The sequence below is a fragment of the Trichosurus vulpecula genome, chromosome 2 (assembly GCF_011100635.1).
Source record: "Trichosurus vulpecula isolate mTriVul1 chromosome 2, mTriVul1.pri, whole genome shotgun sequence".
Taxonomy (NCBI): domain Eukaryota; kingdom Metazoa; phylum Chordata; class Mammalia; order Diprotodontia; family Phalangeridae; genus Trichosurus; species Trichosurus vulpecula.
In genome coordinates this window covers 214,012,012-214,032,140 of record NC_050574.1, presented here as the reverse complement: position 1 = coordinate 214,032,140, position 20,129 = coordinate 214,012,012, and the positions used below count along the sequence as shown (strand labels likewise).

The window sequence follows — 20,129 nt, the reverse complement described above, 5'->3', positions numbered from 1 at the left end:
TTAAATTCCTGGTCACTTTCAGAGGAGACTCAAGAGGAACCCATCTACAATTTCTCTGTTGCTAGTGAATGTTAACAACAGACATTTATATAATGCTATACAGACTGAAAAGCGCCTTACCCATGTCATTTCATTTGAACCTCACAACAGCTGTGTAAGGAAAGTAACAAAAATATTATCATATCCATTTTACAGATGAGAAAACTGAGACTCAGAGAAATTACGTTTATCCATGAGAGTTGAGATTTGACCATAGGTCTTACTGACTCTGAAGCCAAATCTCTACCTAGCATACTACCTCTCCTGAAGGGAGCAGAAAAAAAAAAAGGTTTACAGATCATGTTTCTTATAACAATCCCTGTGAGGTAGGTACTGTGGGTAGTATTTTCCCCTTTTTACAGATGAGGAAACTGAGGCTCAGGTTAAATAAGTTAGCCTGTAGCCACACTGTATTAGAGGCAGGTTCTGAACTTGGGTCTTTCTGATTGCAAGTCTAGTCCCACTATGTGCTATGCCACACAAACTCTCTGTACCACGATATTTAAAAATAAATAGTCATTTGTTTCAATAAATTAAAGATCTGCATGTCTAAGAACTGAAAAATGCCCCTTAAATTTATTGAAACAAATGACTATTTTAAATATCTTTTTTGTGCTTTGTTTTTGGAGTGGTTAAGGTAGCTTATTAAAAAAAAAGTAAAGTCAAGTAGGTTAAAAATATAAATTTGAATTTGTAATAAAAACCTTTTCACATTTGCAAAATGAATCAAACCCCACCCCCCCCACCCCAGTTTTGTCTCTGGATGTTATTCATGGTTGCTCTAGGAATTTAGTTTCTCATTGTAACAAATACCCTGCATTTTCCACCAGAGGGTGCTTTTGCATTTATAAAGACACGGTGAAACTTCATTGTAACTGCCTTATAATTCGGCAGTGATAGAAAGTTAAGTTTTTGTATATGAGAGTGGTATGTGTGAATGCCTAGTGCGCATGCATCTGAATACGTGTGTCTATTTTGATTTATATATTCTTTCACGTGAAGATTTTTAAATTCCACCCCAGCTAATGAGCTCACCAACCTGCTTGTTTTCAGACTTCACTACCTTCTTTTTCATATTTCCCCATATGTTCCATTCCTAAGGTTTATCTGGTGACATTATGTTCTGGGAGTTATCGTAGATATATTTTGCAAAGAGTAGATCGTGTTCTGTAGGAGGAGTTTAAAAATTGACCTTTATGGAAATACCTTCCCCCTCCCCCATCTGTTGTAGCATTTTCCCCTGCATTTTTTATATATCAAAGTCCAATCTTGGGTCTGGTCTGTATTTATTTCTGGATAAATCTCCCCTATCCCTTCCAAACCAAATTTCTTTCTTATCCAGCCATATAAATCATCATCTAGTTTACCAATTCCCCTTATTCTCTACCTCCCCACCCCCTACCACCTTACCCCAAAATTGTGAACTGTCAAAAATCAAGAACAGCACTGAAGGGTAGCACCTTAAATCTCAGCAGCTGCTATCTGCTAGCTCTCTAAGCCTCCCACATACAGTACACTATGACTTGTATTATAGTTATTTGTGTATGTGCCTTTTCCTTCTACTAGATTGTAAGCTCCTTGAGGTCAAAGCCTTCAGTTTTTCCATTTTAAATCTCAATTATCTAGTACTGTGCACTCACTGTACATGGTAGCTCTTAACAAATGTGAGTTCAGTTGAATTTTAATGTGCTTCATATCCTACAGGAAAAGGTTAGTGTTTCATTTAACATTTTTTATTTGGTGGCCGACTTTGAAATGATCAGTTTAGGAAGTATAGCTTTAAAATTTAAGTTTTAAACTGCAGATTTAAAGGTAAATTAGTTCAAGAAAGATTGTATCATTTGAATAATTAAATACCAAATTAATGTAGCTATGTTCCATAACTTTTCACATATTTAATTTTCTAATAATAATTTGAAAATGGAAGACTGCATTTCTTGTAAGATCATAGATTCAGAGCTAGAAAACACATTAGAAGTAATCTAGTCAAAATCCCATTATTTTATAAATAAGAAAACTGAAACCTAGAGAACTTAAGTGACTTACTTGCCCAACATCACTATGCCATCAAAACTGCTTGAAGCAGGATTTGCACCTAGATTCCCTCAGCCAACTTTCCAAAGCTGAATCTCCCCACATCTCATCTGTTGGATAAAGGAAAAATTCTGACTCACTCTCCTACTATGTACCCTCATTGTTCAGTCTTTCCAAAAAGTCTTTTGATCTGTCACATATCCATAACACCTTATAATAATAGGTACTTAATAACTAAGTGAATCAATGAATGAAAATGCCCAGGTCCTCCTCTTTCTGTAGGCTGGCCAGTGGGGTTGGTGATTTTTCATATATGGATGTGGGTGTTTACATTTTTTTTATTTCACTATTTAAGTGTACAACAGATATGCAAAACACTACGCTACTTACTGGATATAAAAATTTTTAAAAAAAGCACACCTTGCCCTAAAGGCACCAACCTCCTGCTGAGATAATACAACATATTAGAAGATAAGTATATACTTGAGATAGGAGGTACACTAAGAATTAAGGGGATCAGAAAAGCCTTCACCATGGAGATGGCACATGAGCCTTGGAAGAAATCTAGGAATTGCAAGAAGTGTTGATGAGGAAAGAGTATATTCCAGGCCTTGGAGACAAACTCTGCAATGACAAGTTCGTACAAGTGGAGCGCCCAGTGTGGGGAAAAGCAAGTCAGCCAGTTTGGCTGGAATATGGTATGTGTGAAGGTGAATAACATGTAGTTGGATTGGGTTGGTCCGTTTCTTTTTGGGGGTGCTCCTCGTCTTTCTCCAGCTTCTTAATATGGGTATGTTCCAAATCTCTGTCCTCTGCTCTTTCTTTTTCCTTGTTTGTAGTGTCTCCCTTTGTGAATTCACTTAGTGCCTGGCTTCAACTATCAACTCTGTGAATGACTCTCTCAACTCTTTATCTCCAGCCCTGGGTTCTCCCCAGAGTCCTGAATTTTTAGTTTCCTGTTGACATTTCTCACTCACTGTATCCTAAACTCACCAGTTTCCCACTCTCAAATCCAATTTGCCTATTCCTTGAAATCATATTTGACTCCTTTTTTCTTCTCCCTAATTTCCCCATCCCCATTCAGTCAGATATCTCAAGATCTGTGGCTTGTATCCTCACAGCATTTACACATCTTCTCACATTGTTTCCACTTTGGTTCAGGCCCTCATTACCTCTTGAACTATAAACATTCATTAAGCAACCATTTACTAAGTGCCTACTATATGCAAAGTATCATGCTGGGTTGTGTTGTTGTGTTTGTCCTTCCTTCTCGAAGAGGACCATGATGTCAGGAAGTGATGACATGACTTGCAGTTGACTTTGATTTGAGTGATGGAGGGCTGTGCAAGGTCACCAATCTCACTTTCTCCTCAAGAACCATCTGGGCCCAGTGCTAGGTATCCATCAGGAAGACTGGAGATGGCCCAAGATGCAATGGCAGACCCTGGCTAAGCACTGAGGTAGATAACAAATGGTCTAGAAGGAGTAGATGACACATACAGAGATAAAAAAAAATACAATATGCAAGTATAATTTGGAATAGAATATAATAAGAGCACAGAACTGGTTAAAGTACCATGTAATATTGGAGGAAGGAAAGGCTGTTTCTGTTGGTAGAGATCTGGAAAGGATTCCTGAAGGAGGCAGGAAATTAAGAATGAGTAGGTTTTCAACAAGCAGAGCATTCTAGGCAAAGGGAAACGTATGAACAAAGGCACAGACATGGGAAATCACTGAGCATGTACATGACACAGAATGTAGTATAATTTGGGTAGACCATAGCACACATGGAGGGAACAGCATAAGTTTGGAGACACCAGGGTTTGGGAAGGCCTTGAATTCTAGGCTAAGGATCTTAGGCTGTATTTGACAGCTGTTTGGAAGCCATTGAAGGGTCCTATAGCATGATCAGACATGGCAGTGGTTTGAAGGCTATATTAGAGGGAAGCGGAACTGGAGATAAGGAGAATAGTTAGTCATGTAGGTGGTAATGAGAGGTTTGTGCCAGAGTCTAGAGCTGAGGAGATGGCGGAGAGAAATGTTATAGGGTTAGATTCATAGAAACTCAAAACAAAATAGAAGCAGAAGATGAAAGAAGAAGAGAGTAATGACTTGTGGACATCAATAATTGAGTAGGTAGTGATATCATCAAAAGAAGTGGATGGGTCATTATTAGGAGGCACTTTTGAGGATAAGATGCTAACTGCTGTTCTAGACACTGAATTTGAGCTGCCTCTGGGATATCTACTTGGAGCTCCCCAATAGGTAGCTGGAAATGTGAATAGGAAGTGTGAGGAAGAGGTTCCACTGGATCTACAGATTCCCCATAGTGTCTTGTTTTCTATTTCCAGTTTCCCAATGCTCCAATCCATCTTACACTACTTCCAGAGAGTCAGTTCTCTGCTTTAAAAAAATAAAAAGCTATGATGACTTGTCCCTGGACAAAATAAAATCCAAACCCCTTGAGCAGTAGGTACTCAAGACCTGTCACAATCTGTCTCCAGTGTGCTTTTACATACTCAGTGCCCCAGCTGAGCTACTCATTTTTCCATCAACCCATCCTGTCCTGTTCTGCCTTCAAAGTTCTTCCCTTTAGATTTTGAGCTCCTTGAGAACAGGGACTGGCTTTTACCTGTCTTTGTATCCTCAGCATTTAGCACAGTGCCTGGCACTCAGAGCACTATTGGGTGCTCTGAACAAACTCTAGTTGACTGATCCACTGTCCTTGAGAGATCCTTTACGTTCTTCATCTGTAATATGAGTGGATTGCACTAAGTTATCTCCAGGGTCATTTTCTGCTCTAAATCAATTATTTCCTGATCCTTTTCTGTCGCTCCCCCTACCTACCAATTTCTTCCCTTTGAAATACCATCAAGGTTCAATTCAGGTGGCTTCCTCCATGAAATCTTCCCCAATATCTCAGCTAGAAGTGTTCTCTCTCCCCTTTAATTTCTTGTGAATCTTTGTACCTCCCCTATGCATTTACTACATGTTACTTTGTGCTGTGAATATTCGGATTTCCTTATCATCTCTACTACTTTAGTCTTCCTCATTTTTGATTCAACCCTGGGGCCGAGCACAGGGCCTTTACTAGTAGTGCATACTTGATAATTTTTTTAAAAAATTGAATTGGATCCAGGAGAGAATGTGGGAGGTGGGTGGAGGAGGCTTTTCTCCCTTCTGCACTCAGGGAACACATGTTCCCTGGAATAGAGGGGGGAAATGTAAAAGACCAAAGTGTGTGTGTGTGTGTGTGTGTGTGTGTGTGTGTGTGTGTAGGTACGTATACATATCCTCTAAAATAAATTTAAGCATATTTGTCAGAAAAATCAGGGATTTTTTTCAAAAGGAAATTTTATACTATTAAAAATGGCCAGATTTCACATATGCCAGTATAGGACAAAGGGGCAACTCTTATGCCTGTGGTCACACCCTCAGGTGTGAGGGATCCATCCTAGACAGTGAATGGCACCAGTATGGTGACAGAGTGTGTCTGGGGAGGTAGTGCCTCAGGACATCAAGAATAAACCAGCCATCAGAATTTGATGGGAAGTCAAGTTCCCTAAAAAGGTGGAAATGGAATTATTTTAGGGCTATAGTTCAGTTCTGTAACCTAAAGTGGAGTTGAGGCTTGAGTTCATCTTGTATAGCAGTCATTTATATCTACTCCATTCCTAAATTTGTTTATTTATATAAATGCACATTTGTGGTTTAGGGAAGAAGAGATTGTGGAGTTAAGGAAGAGACTGGGGAAAGGAAAAGAGGAAAGAAAGGAGTGGGGGGAAGAGTCCTATAAATAACATGATGTGCTGATCCAGAAGACTTGGGGACAGTACATTGGCAGGCACAACAGAAAGCCGAAATTTGAGAATTTCCTGCTTAATACACAGTATCTAGTCTTTATTATTGTAATAACAAATATGATATATGAAGTACATGATTATCATTTTATTGTCATTTTATTTTTATCCAGCAGAGGGCACACTTCACATTGAGATAAATCTCAAATTAATTCATGCCAGGAAGTGTGTGTGTGTGTGTGTGTGTGTGTGTGTGTGTGTGTGTGTGTGTGTTAACTTTGGCATTTAAAAACTTTATATACTACATTGCGTTTTACTTTCGGTCTCTAATTGGCTTAATACATCAATATGGTATTTCAAGCTATTACTAAATCACACATTGAATTTGTCAGTTGTCATTTAATGTGTATTTTTACGAGTATAAACTGATTAGGTTGATTTGTGTGTGTGCCTTGTAGAACGAGTCCTGTTTCTTTATAGCCGTGCCACATATGTGTGATATAGCATATTATTTTGATAAAGTATCACAGAAATTCTTACTACTTAAGTTTAATTTCTGTTATTTCAGTACAGTAAGAGGCAGCATGGAGTAGTGGATAGAGAAAGTTGATCTTGCAATCCGGACTGTCTGAGTTCAGGTCCAAGCATAATTGCCCGTGTGACCCTAGGAATGTCACTGACTTGCTTGCAGACAACTTGATAACAAATAAAATAAAGATAAAATAATGAATAAAATTGATAAATATTTTAAAAATTGATAAAGCGCACTTGCTGATTTGCATTGATGGAATGATTTCCCTCAACAATGAAGCAACAAATTTGGATTTTAAAAAATCTGATAGAACATGACCTGCTCAGCTGCATTGTTAAAACTTATTGTAAACTGATGCTATTATCTAGTCCAGGGGTGGGTCGAGGCCACAGCTTCTCCTCCCCCTTCTAGTCTTTTCATATATTACTTTATGCTTTCCAGGAGAAACTGTACTTAGTTATGGAAATGTATAAAAGAGCTTTGAATATGTATTGTTTATTTGCCAAGCAGTTTTCTCCCAATCTTTTTATTAATGAATAATTCTTCACAAGCATGTAGGGATACTAAACTACGCTTCATAAACCATGAACATTTAGCAAGAAGAAATTTTGGCCAGTGAAAAATGGCAAATAGAGAATCATTGGATTGATCTAAGTTAACTATTTCTTTATAAAACCACTGGGGGAGGGGGTTGAAAACCATATTAACAATTAATTCTGTGGTACCATGTAGTGATCCAGGTAAGGCAGTTAACTTTTTGATCCTGTGTCTTTCCTTCTATATACACATTTTCATTCATTAGGAATTAGGTATTAGTCTCAAATATTTGGAAACTTGAAAGATATGAACATACGAAAGATATATAAATGATATTTTTTAAAAGATAGTATCCTGGTATCATAGATTTAAAGCTAGGCAGACCGACTGGATTTTGATGCCAGGTAGGAATTTCATCTAGGTGGGCTGAAATCAACAACATCAATTTCATATCTGAATGGATTCTTATTTCATCACATTTCTCGATAGAACACCTTCTGATGTTGCAGATAATATTGTCAAATCTATTGGGGAATGCTTCATATCAAATGGACGATATATAGATATATCTTATGTGCTGTATTTTTGGAGCATTTCAAATCCTTCGGGATGACAAGTATAAAAATCTTTGTATGCTGTAAGGCATAGCTGGTGTGTGCATTAGATTTGCAGATGATGCTAAGTGGGAAGAGATGACACATTGGTTAACAGAACCAATATTCAAAAGATCTTGAAGGGCTGGCTAGAGCATTGGATTCAGTCTAGTGCCCATTTATACTACCTCTGGAATTGTATATTCAGTTCTGGGTGCCAGATTTCAAGGACTCTGATAGGCTCATGGGAGGGCAACCAGGATGGTGGAGATTCTTGAGTCTATGTCATATGAAGAAGGAACAGGGGATGTTTAGCATAAAAAAAAGGGAAGACTGGGGTGGGGGAAGGGATGGTGGGGTATGATAGATGTCTTCAAGTATTTGAAGGCATTAGACTTGTTTTGCTTGGCTCCAGAGGGTAGAATGAAAAGTAATGGGAAGAAATAGCAGAAGGCAGATTTAGGCTTGAAAAACTTCCTGATAATTTAGAACTGTCCAGAACTGAAAAGGATGTCTCAGGAGGGAATGGGTCCTTCCTCACCCCACATCTTCAAAGGCTGTATGTCTGCTTGTTGAGGATGTTGTAGAGAGACTTCTTGTTCAGGTATGGGTTAGATTAAATGTTGTCCAGTATCCTTTTCAATTTTGCCATTCTATAATTCTATAAAGGAACCCCAACTGTTTAAATTGATATCTTTTAACATTGTTATAGAAAGGACACTGGACTTGGAGTCAGGCGAGACCAGGGTTTTATTCCTGTGTCTGACACTGACTTGTGATCTTGCCTTTTCGAGAGCTCAGTTTCGTCAGCTTTATAATGGGAGTAACAATCCCTCTAGTACCTTTCTGACAGGGTTATGGTAAGATTTAAATGAGTGAATGTATATAAAGTGCTGTAGAAATGTCTCTAAATATTTTTAATTATTTAAAGTTTAATGATAGTTATACCTTTAGACTTAGGATCAATCAGAAGTTAAGAGGGAAAACACTTAAGTGGATTTTATCAAAGAAAAATGGTCTGAAACAAAGGGATCCAGTTACTCATTACCTTGAATTTTTTAAAAAGTATGTTAAGGGAGCAGCTAGGTGGCGCAGTGAGTAGAGCTTCTGCCCTGGAGTCAAGAAGACCTGAGTTCAAAGGCGGCCTCAGACACTTGACACACTTACTAACTGTGTGACCTGGGGCAAGTCACTTAACCCCAAATGCCCTGCCTTCCCCCCTCCAAAAAAAAAGTATGTTAAGATCCAACTCTTTCTTCAAGATCCAACTTAAATTCTTCCTCTTTAATGATGATAATAATGATAACAACTTTGTATAACACTTTAAAGTAAGCTCTGGGGGCCCTTATCTCACCTCCCATTCTGGGGACCTGGTTCCCAGAGGGGAGCAATTTCTCTCCTCTCTTCAACTTCTTCCTAGCTTCTAGGGATACCCCTGAGGGGCTGTGGGGTTCATTCTAAGTCTGTCATCTCAAGCCTACATTCTGGTGTATTCCCTTCAATATCAGTCACCATTGATTACTGCCCCAGTGTGAGCTAGTTGGTAGGGCCTTGGTATCATTGATAAGCAATTAACACCAATCAGCTTTTATGAAAGGATTTTCACCAAAAAGATATAGCAAGAACTGAAGTACAAAAAAACATCCGCAAACAGAACACACTCTCCGCTTTTCCTCAGCCCCTGGGGAGAGTGAGATTAAGCTTGATGCGATTGCTACAAAGGATTCGCCTCCAAGTTCACATCCGAATGTAGCATAACCAATGGATGGTGTCACTTCTTTACTTACAAGACGTGGCACCTCAGGTGCCTGGTGGATCTGCTGCTGGGCTGGGTCAAGTAGTTTGGATTTCAGGGCTACGTCGGTTTATCAGGCTCAACTGCTGGCAAACTCATATAGATTCCAGTTCCTAGTGGCCTCTCCAGCCTTTCGAAGTTCATAAGGCTGTAGCCAAATCCAATCTATTTCCAACGCGTATTCATCTAATAGCAAGAAAGAATAAAACACAACAGAGATAGAAAAAACAATGCCATGAACTCATGGCTTCATAACCCTTAGAGTGGGGAGAGTAAATGACTGGCATGACTTCTCTCTTCTGACCCAAAGGCTTACAATAGCCTGTTCACCAATCTCTACCATGAGATGAAATAAGCTGGTTAGTTCCTTTTGTATGGACTTTCAGTTCCAATTCATCGGCTAATTAAAAAGTCTTCTCTTTATCACTCAGCATGCAACCAGAACAGTCACAGAATACCTGTGCATGATCCAAAGTGGAGAGTCAAGACCTTTCAGTGCATGCCACACACTTTTGGAGCAGGCACATCAAGCATCCGTGTGAATTGGCACCAGGCAGTTCAGGCTGCATATGCCTGAGGGACTGGGCCTTCATTGGGTCCACAGATTTTGAGTTTGTACGTATACCCACATACCCACATACACACACACACACACACACACACACACACACACACAAGCATATTGTTGTTGTTTAGTTATTTCATTCATGTGCAATTCTTCGTGGCCCCATTTGGGGTTTTCTTAGCAAAGATATTGGAGTGGTTTGCCATTTCCTTCTCCAGCTCATTTTACAGATGAGGAAACTGAGGCAAACAGTGAATTGCCCAGAGTAACACAGCTAGTAAATGTCTGAGGCCAGATTTGAACTGAGGAAGAGGAGTCTTCCTGACTCCAGGCCAGCTATTCTATCCCCTGCACCACCTAGTTGCCCACAAAGCACTATATAAGTGCTAACTATTTTTTTTCCTATTTTTTAATTGCCAACTGGGGACTGAGGTCTTCCTGACTGTAGGTCAGATACTCTATTCCCTGAGCCACCTACCTTCCAATATATTTATACATGTACATGTATACCTGATTAGAATGTAATCTTGAGGGCTGGGACTATTTACTTTTGTCTTTGTATCCCTAGGGCTTAGTACAGTGACTAGCACACAATAAACACTTAATAAATGCTTATTGATTGATTCTATAATGATTCCATAATTCTATGAGAATTTATTAAACACCCACTATGTTCTAGTCACTGTGCTAAGTAAGGCCTGGAAATACAAGGATAGAAACAAAATAGTCTCTGCCCTCAAGGAGCTTCTATTTCATTGGAAGAGGGAAGAAAACATAGGGAGAAACATGAGCACGTATATAAAGTAAACAGCAAGTAATTGGTGGGTTGGGGTGGGGTGGGGGGCATTAGCAATTGGAGGGCTCAGGATAATCACTGGGTAGGAGTAAGCATTTGAGCTGAAGGAAGTCAGGGATTCTGAAGGGCAGAGGTGACAATGAAGTGAATTCTGGGCATGGGAGACAGCTAATTCAAAGATGGGGATAGGGGAGCTAGATGGCAAGTAGGCTAATTTGGCTGAAATGTGAAGTACGTGAATAATAATGTGCAATAATCCTGGAAATGTAGGCTGGAGTCAGATTCTAAAGGGCTTTAACGCCAAATAGAGCAGTTCCTATTTTATTCTAGAGATAAAATGGAGCCACTGGAGATTTTTGCTCAGAGGTGTGACATGATCAGAGTCATGTATTAGGAATATCGAATTGGCAATTTTGCTACCCTTACCTGAACTGTGATGGCGGCTCTGTGAGTGGAGAGAATAGGACAGATGTATAGATGTGGGGGGTCAGAGGTCTAGAGATAATACCTGAACCCATGGGAGCTGATGCAGTCACTCAGAGAGTATAGGGAAAGAAGAAAAAGGGCCCAGAACAGAGCCCTGAGGCCCACCCAAGAGAAGGGAGAAGGAAAGGGATTAAGTATATAGTGCCTATTACATGCCAGGCACTGTGCTAAATGCTTTACAGTTATCTAATTTGATACTCACAACAACCCTGGGAGGTAGGCGCTTTCTTACAGTTAAGAAAACTGAGGCTGAGGTTAAATGACCCACCCAAGGTCTTCCTGTCTCTGGTCCCAGCCCTGTGTCTACTATGTCTCCCAGCTGCCCGAGGGAAGGGGACATGGATGAGGATCTAGCAAAGGAAATTGGGAAGGAGCTACCCAGAGTAGGAGAGCAGGCAAAGAATGATGTCACAAAAACCCAGAGAGTAGACACTATTGAAAAAGGAAGGGGTGAGCAGCTGTCAAAGCTGCAACAAGATTAAGAAGAATGCTTAGCATTTAAGAGGCCAGAGGTCATTGCTGAAGTCCCACATCACAACTATACAACTGGCAGAGATGACAAAAGACAACAATAATAAATGTTGGAGGGGATATGAGAAAACAAATCTATTAGTGCTCTGTTAGTTGGGCTGTGAAATGGTTCTGCTGTTCTGAAAATCAATTTGGAACAAAGTCAAAAAGTTGCCACACTGTGCATGCCCTTTGATCCAGCTATGCTAGACCTCCACTCCAAAGAAATCAAATAAAGAATAAATGTATCTCTTTGTTTAAAAATACATTTGTAGGAGCTCTTTTCATAGTAGCTCCAAACTGGAAACTAAGGGTTGTCTTCCTGTTGGGAAATGCCTAAACAAATTGTTTCATGAATGTATATGAATAGAACAGAATGTTATGGTGCCATCAGAAATGATGAAATGAACAGTTTAGCAAATTGATGCTGACTGAATACTATGAGCAGAAATAGGAAAACAATTTATACAATCATAGGGAAAAATTATTTTAGACTTTAAAACTCTGATTGACACAATGATCAACCCAAGTCCAAAAAAAGAAGATGAAGCACACCACTCACCTCCTGACACAAGTGATGAAACTTAAAATGTAGAAAGAGGTGTGCATTTTTGGAGAGTGGCTAATTGGAGAATTTGTTTGGCCAAACTATATAGTATATATATTGAAGGATTTGTTTTGTTTTGTTCTTAATTTGTTCATTGGGGGGGGGGGGTTAATGAGAGGAAGAGATGCATTAAAAATATTGGTTACTTGAAAAATAAAAATAATTTTTTTAAAAAGATCATTCATTGGTCACCTTAGAAAGGGCAGTTATAGGTCTAAAGCAAGATTACAGTGGAATGAGGAGTTAGAGAAAGAGGAACTGGAGACAGGAAGTATAGAAAGCTTTTCTTTGAAAGGGAGGGAAAGAGAAAGGACATGCAGGTCAACAATTTAAGTGCTTTTAGATAAGAGCTGAGGAGACAAAGCCGCTGTCTTAAACAGTTTACTTTATGATGAGGGAAACAACATCTACAATGTATATGTGAGTGGTGTGTGTGTGTGTGTGTGTGTGTGTGTGTGTGTGTGCGTGTGCGTGTGCAGGAAAGGCATATAAAAGGAATCCCATGGAGTTCTGGGAGGGAGAAGTGCACTAACAGCTGAGAGGCTAGAAAAGGCTTCATGTCTATGGGGACACTTGAGTTGAGTCTTGAAGGAAACCAAGACTTCAGAAAGGTGGTGATAAAAAAAGAGAGGCATTCTAGACACGGGACAGTCAGTGCAAAGGCATGGAGATAAGAAATAGTGTCATGTGTTGAAGAGTTAAATAGGACAGTATGACTAGAGCTCAGTGCTAGGCGGAAAGTAATGTACAAGAAGACAGGAAAGGTAAGAATGGGTCAAGATGTAAAGAGCTGGCTTTTTTTTAAATGTCAAAGACAGTACAATTTATATGTGATTCTGGAAGCTGCAGGGAGCCACCAGAGTTTATTAAACAATGGAGAGATGCTCAGATTTGCATTTTGGGTTTTTTCCCATATTTTTAATATTTTATTTTTCCTCCAATTACATATTAAAGCAATTTTTAACTTTTTAAATAAGCTTTGAGTTCTAAATTCTATCCCTCCCTCCCCTCCCCCCACCACTGAGACTGCAGACAATCCAATCTAGTTAATACATGGGCAGTCATGTAAATCATTTCCACAATAGTCATTTTGTAGAATATTCAAATAAGAAAAAAGAAAGAGAAAGAAAGAAATGAAGAAGGAAGATAGCATGCTTCAGTCTGCATTCAGACAGTTTTAGTTCTTTCTCCGGAGGCAGATAGCATGCTTCATTGTGAGTCCTTTGGGATTGTCATTGCATTTTGGGAAAATCACTTTGTGACTATATGGAATATAGATTAGAGTCCAGAGAAACTTAAGGCAGAGAAACCAGCTAGGAGGCTATTGCAATAATGTAGGTGAGAAGTAAAGCAAACTAGGGTGGTGGCTATGTGGAGAGGCGAGGACATGTGAAAGAAGTGTTGTAGAGATAGAAATGATAAGATTTGACAAGTGGCTGGATTTGTAGGGTGAGTGAGAGTGAGGAGCTGAAGATGGAACCACCAGTGCAAACTGGGGGACTGGAAGAATAGTTGTACCCTTGATTGGTATGCTGGACATTAATGGGAAAATTCAGAAGCAAGGTGGATTTGGTGTGTGTGTGTGTGTGTGTGAGATGGAAGGGATATGAGTTCTCTTTTAGACACGTTGAGTCTGAAACATCTACAGAATATCTTGTTCGAAATATCTCTTATGTAATAGGAGATCTATTCTGATGAGACAAAGTAGGATTGGCTCTGGTGAAATTGAAGATTAGAGGAAGATGATGATCAAAGAGGTCCAATCATCTGAAAAAGATTGTATGAGATGGGATAAAAGGTAAAAGTAGTGAGGCTGGAATTCACACAGAGAAGGGTCACCTCTTCATCAGAGACTAGAGCAAAGGAAGAAAATGGGGAACAATGTCAAGAGGGTTTATATGCAGAACAGGGGAATAGAGTCCATGAACACCCTCTTTCTCAGCAAAGTATGAGGAGAGGTTCTTTGCTGACAAAAGGGGCAAAGGAAAAGTGTGTGGAAAGCTTGAGCAAAGAAAAAAAGGTTTGGAACAATCACAGTAAGGACTTAATTAGGGAAAAGTAAAGTGATTGTATCTCACCTATAAGGACCTACAAAATAGAACAGATACATTTCTGATGGTCTTCTGGCATCATTCATCAGCAGCATGCATGTCAGAGCAAAGGAGGGAGATGGTGGGGGTTGTGAAGTGTTGAGGTTTTGTAAGGGAAGCAACTCAAAGAACCTAGGTTCAAATTCTGACTCAGATTGTGTGACCTTGGCCTAGTCACTTCACACGCTCTATTTCCTCATCTACAAAATGAGGGGATTAGACTAAATGACTTTTAAGATTCCTTCCATTTCTAAACCCATAATCGTCTATTAAAACATAAGGAGGTGAGGGAGGTAAATGAATCATTATGTTATAAGTCCCTTAAGGGCATCAACTATGTCTTTTTTTAGATTGGTGTCCCCAACACCTGGCCTTGCATTTTAATAGTGGGCATTTAATAAATATTTGTTGATATAAGTTGAACTCTCCCTTCCAAGTATTAGATGAGATCTTTTTTGCTTATGAAACTTGATGAATTACAGCCTGATCCATAAAATATGCACATCACGTCTCTTGAAAGTTAAGGAGAGCTGATAAGAATTTTATAGGAAAATTCTCTGCTAAATATGCATATTGTTTAAGTATATTAGAACAACATAAATACACAAATGTGAAAATACTGTGCATATCAGTTGTCACAGATTAGCTCCAAAACTCAGATTTGAAGGCTCCCTTATGATTGCATGGGAAAACCTATACATCTCGCTGAGAGATTTTAAATATGGCACTTTGCAATTCCCAGAGGTACCTCTTGTTAGTAGCTCCGAGGAGAGTGTGGGATAGAGTTGTCAAGTAGGAAAATTTTATGGGCAGATGTACCAATGAGAGGAAGATGCTATTTAGTGGGGAAAAGCAAGGAATAAAATGAAATGGGAAAAATACCTACAAGCACTTCTTAATCTAGAAATTGTTTTAAAAATAGGTTTTATATTTAATTTTTATCTATTGATTTTTGGCTGAAATTTAGTTCTAGGAAACCAGAGATCTTAATAGCTATCTGGAAATAAAAATGAAAAATGTGTTAATCTCCCAAAGCCATATGTAATAAGAAAATTTCCATAGTGAAGTGAAAATTACATGTGATTTCCATTTTATTGTCAAAATGCAAGCATTTAAGTTTATTGACTTCATTTATTCTTTCAACAAGCAAGTATTAAGGCCCTATTACATACAAATAACTTGGCCCAGGTCCTAGATTTATGAAGACAAAACTAAAGCAGTCTTTGCCCTCCAGGACCTTGGAATGCTACAAGGGAAGTAGAAGGTACACAGATAAACGCATACAGATCACCAGCAAAGTCAGTAGAACATAATCTCCCATGAGGGTGTCCACAGACAACTAAAAAGTGGGCATTTCAGGAAAGACCTGCTGAAGGAGGTGGTCTCTGAGCAAAGCCTTGAAGGAAGCAAGGGAATCTGAGATGCTGTTTGCATCTTAAGAGATTTTGATTATTGATCCTGATTCTTCAACAGTACCCTTCTGTAACCCTTGGAGAGAAATGCACAAAGGGAGACTATTTGGAGGGATGATGAAAGGGTTTTCCAGAGTAATTTTTTTTGAGCACCAAAAGGGGGAAATCAGAGTGCATAAAGTGATGCTAATGAATCCTTTCATCTGCTATTCATATGAGCCATCATTATTTTACTAAGATTAGCTTAATGGTAATAAAAGGCAAGGTTGATTTCCAATCTCAATTCCTCCTTCTAGTATGAATTTGAAACCAACCGGCCTTCTTACTTACTAGTGAAAAGCAAATGAAATTTCATTTTGGTGACTTGAAATTATATCTTTATTGTCTTAATTATAGTATTTTCATAGTAGGTCAGTATATTACTAGATTTGACTAATATCTCAAAAAATTTATATGTATAGAAACCAGTAAGTTCCAAACAGTCTTTTGGTAGATAAGACAGTATCAAATCCATTTCTTCCCTTTGAGGCAAAACTTGCACAGGTGGAAAAGGGTGCCCAACCCTAGTAATTCGCATTGCAATGATGACATTAGATCTTCTCTACTTCCCTGCGGTGGGTGCACACTATATTGTACTTAATAAGAAACCACTATTTCATAATGATAGTTAATGTTTGTTTCCCCATCCAGCAGCTACTTGCCCATAGTGGTGAATTTTTTTTTAATGTAGCTGGCCAGAAACTCTTACCTTACCTTTTCAGTATCTCCTTTAGGTGTGCCTTCACCACTCACACTGAACTGTAATGTACTGTGTATTGTAGAGGTGTGCAGTTAAAAATACGTTTACGCTTGGAAATATTTTAAAAATATTTTAAAATGTTTTCCTTTGCAGAATCAGACACAAGTTTGGCAGAAGGAAGTGTCAGCTGCTTAGATGAAAGTCTTGGACATAACAGCAACATGGGCAGTGTTTCAGGCACCATGGGAAGTGATTCAGGTACCGCATAACTGTTGTGTAAACCTTAAAAAGTGTGAAATAAGACAACATATAGTAGGAAGAGTGGGGGCTGCTGCTTATACCCTACTTAGTGTATTTATGGAAGTGAAACAATTCTTTTCCACTGTGAGGTCGTTTTGGAACTTTGCCATATACCTTCTTTTGAAGTGTAACCTACAAAAGTCTTTCAGAACTAAATAATCTAATTTAGATTCAGAACCTGTCTTTTTGGTCTGGCACATTCTAAATTCCATAGAGTCATGGCTATTTTATTTATGAAATCTGTTATAATTTAATTTAATGCTTTTGGATTCTGTATTCCTTTTTGTACATGTGCCCAAATGCCCAGGGGCATATTTTTAATCCAAGAATTAATAAAGAATTGGCTAATGAGAGTCAGAATGTATGTGGTTTTGTAGATAATAATATAATAAAAATGCATATTCAAAAAGAACTTGTAGAAAGGAAAAAGAACTTCAGTTCTTTGTAAATATTGTTGGAAAAGAAACAGGAATTACAAATGATTTGGTCATTTGGTGTAGGGGAAAATATTTTAAAGGGTTATGTGAAGACCACTGGTAAAATCTATCTTCTGTTCCTATTTTGGAGTTAGGAAAGTGGCCACATTAGAGATGAAATATTCCAGTCCTTTTTGATTTTATAGCCTAGTGATGGAGAAACAGAATAAAGAATCTGTGTATATTTGGGAGTTCCTTGCCAAGCTCTCAAAAGAATCCCATAAATACAAAACTGAAGGGATTTTCAGAGAAATCACAGAAATATTGGACTGAAGAGGCAACATTTAGAATCATCCCAGAAAGATAATTGTACATTGTTCTTAAAGATATCAAGAAGAGAGTCATATTTTCTTTTGATCACGTTTCATTTCTCATAGTCATGCCTCTAAAATCACAATAGGAGAAATTGTTGTTTTGAATATCAAATTATGCATAATAATTTAAAATAATCTGTATTTTCAATTAAAAAGAATTCAGTTCACTATTTTTATTTGATATTTACTATGTTCCTTTCCCTGTGGAAGGCAGTGTGGTGGTGAAATAAACTTGGAGTTCAGAAGGAATCAAATCCTGACTTTGGCACATACTTAGATGACTTGGGCAAGTAACAGCCTCAATTTTGTTATTTATAAAATAGTACTTTCACTACCTACCTCATATCAGGGGTATTGTGGCTTAAATCATTTAAAGTATGACTTAAATATAAGTTGTTATTATTGTTATTTAATTTTGCTCCCATTATTAGATAAAAGAGTGTTGTTGTAGAAGGAGAGCTGGCCCTAGAACCAAGAAAAACTGGGTTGGACTCTCACCTCTGACACATACTGGCTTTGACTGTGGGCAGGTTGTCTAGGGTCTTAGTGCTCTGGTCAACTCTCTAAGAGTACAAGTTGAAGAGAAGGTGCCAGCCTGCACTGGTAGATGGAATTTCCACACCTAGAAGTTCTCTATACCAATAAAAATTGCATGGAAAGTAGGTATTTTAATCATATATTTTGAGAATCTACCATCGGAAATTGAGGTTGGTACTTCCTGGATCACCCTACTATTAATGTCAAAGGGCTAAAAGAAAGTGGGGGGGAAGATTGTTTCAAGCTGGGGTTGAGGAGTAAGTGAGTGGGTAAAGAATAGGGTGGTATGATCAGATAGTGTTATGTTCCAAAGCAGAGAGGTTATTGAGTAATTGTGGCAACAGTGCTCTGGCCTTACCAGTTGGGAGTAAGAAATAAGCATATACTTTTCAGCCTTAAGCATAAAAGAAGATAGGAGAATCACTTCCACTGAAAAGGATTTCAAGGAAAATAGTATCAGCACATGAAATAGTGATGTGGGGAGTAGGTCTGAGGAAGCTTCCTGGTGGACTAAATAAGGAAAGAAAGTACAAGAGGACATAATGCAGGATATCTCCAAAGTCTGTAAAGATTTCAACTATTAAAGCTACGTAAACTGCACTGTGATTTTTTAGGACCTCCCCCCCGTATATTAGAGTATGATAATATCTAGGTCAGTTAGGTTGTTAACAAGGGTGAAGGAAGTAGGTCATTGGGAGGTTGAATGGGTACATTTATTAGGGATAAGGAGTAACAGTGGGAACAATTTGTTTTAGAAGGAGTTATGTAGAACTAACTAGCTCAGGGTTTCATGGACCCCTACAAACTTTTCTCACTAGGTAGTAGGCCTGGCATGATAATTTAATGAAGAAAATGATTTAAGATCTTACCAAATACTATTCATGTTATATAACAAGCCTAATTTCCAGCTAGATTTCACAGTGAAGTATATTAAGTACTTTCATGAATTGTGATTCTCATTAGGCTTTTGATTCTTAGGCTTATTATTATTTCTCTAAGTAAGGACCCTTCAACAATATTCATTCATTCATTTGAGAAATATTTACTATGCATTTGTAGTATTCAAAGTAGTCTCCTAGATGACTTGGAGATATGAAGTATTTGATGAATTCCTTGTTCTGAAATGCGCAACGCGTTTCTTAAATCCAATCATAAGCATACTTGTAAAATGCAAATTAATCAATCAGCTAATAATCATTTATTAAATACCTACTATGTGCCAGGTACTATTCTGGGTACTGGGGATACAAAGAAAGGCAAAAATAGTCCCTGCTCTAAAGAAGTTCACGTCTAATTGTGGAGTTGGGGAAGGAACAACCTGCAAATTCTTACATTTGCTATTTTTCTGCCTTACTTCAGACATGAATTGGGGTTTAATCTTTAGCCATGGCGATGAAGACACACATTACATTCATAGGTGCTGCCCTTTTGTCCTTATTTAGATAATGATATCATAGATTTAGAATGAGGAGGAATTTTAGAAATAATTTATCACATTCACAACCTACCTTATTTTTCAAGCATATTTCCTTGCTGACATACTTTACAATGGTTCATCTTTAGAGTTCCTCGTTTGTTATATGTTGCAGCCTGCTTGTACGTATCATGTGCCCCCCCATTGATCACTAGGTAATGCTCATTTTTAATTAATTCCTAAGAGACCTTAGAGTTCCCTGACCCCTAGCCAAACAACGCTCTGGTAAAATATTGCTTTTAAAAAGATGGGTCTTTATTTTGGGGAGAAGGTTTATGTTATGAAAGGAATTTTAAAGTTTATTGAAAGCAAACTGTCCCATCCTCCTCCACTTTACTATTTGTCCAAAATATTTTCACTGATGGATAATCTCTATTATCCATCTAACTGTGTATCATCATTTGGACAATAGACATTCTTCATCCACTTGACTTTTTCTACACAAAGGTTAAGGCTAAGCTCTTCAGTCACTAAGAGTCTTTACAGTGTCCTA

The 20,129-nt window shown here is 38.3% G+C and overlaps 1 protein-coding gene across 1 annotated transcript in view; it reads left to right on the top strand.

Moving 5' to 3' along the window:
- IFIH1 (interferon induced with helicase C domain 1) overlaps positions 1-20,129 on the top strand; it is a 108,187-nt gene that overhangs the window by 36,977 nt on the left and 51,081 nt on the right. Inside the window, exon 4 of the mRNA XM_036745415.1 lies at positions 16,689-16,793. Coding sequence (XP_036601310.1) covers positions 16,689-16,793 — 105 coding nt within the window. The remainder of the gene's footprint in view (positions 1-16,688; positions 16,794-20,129) is intronic.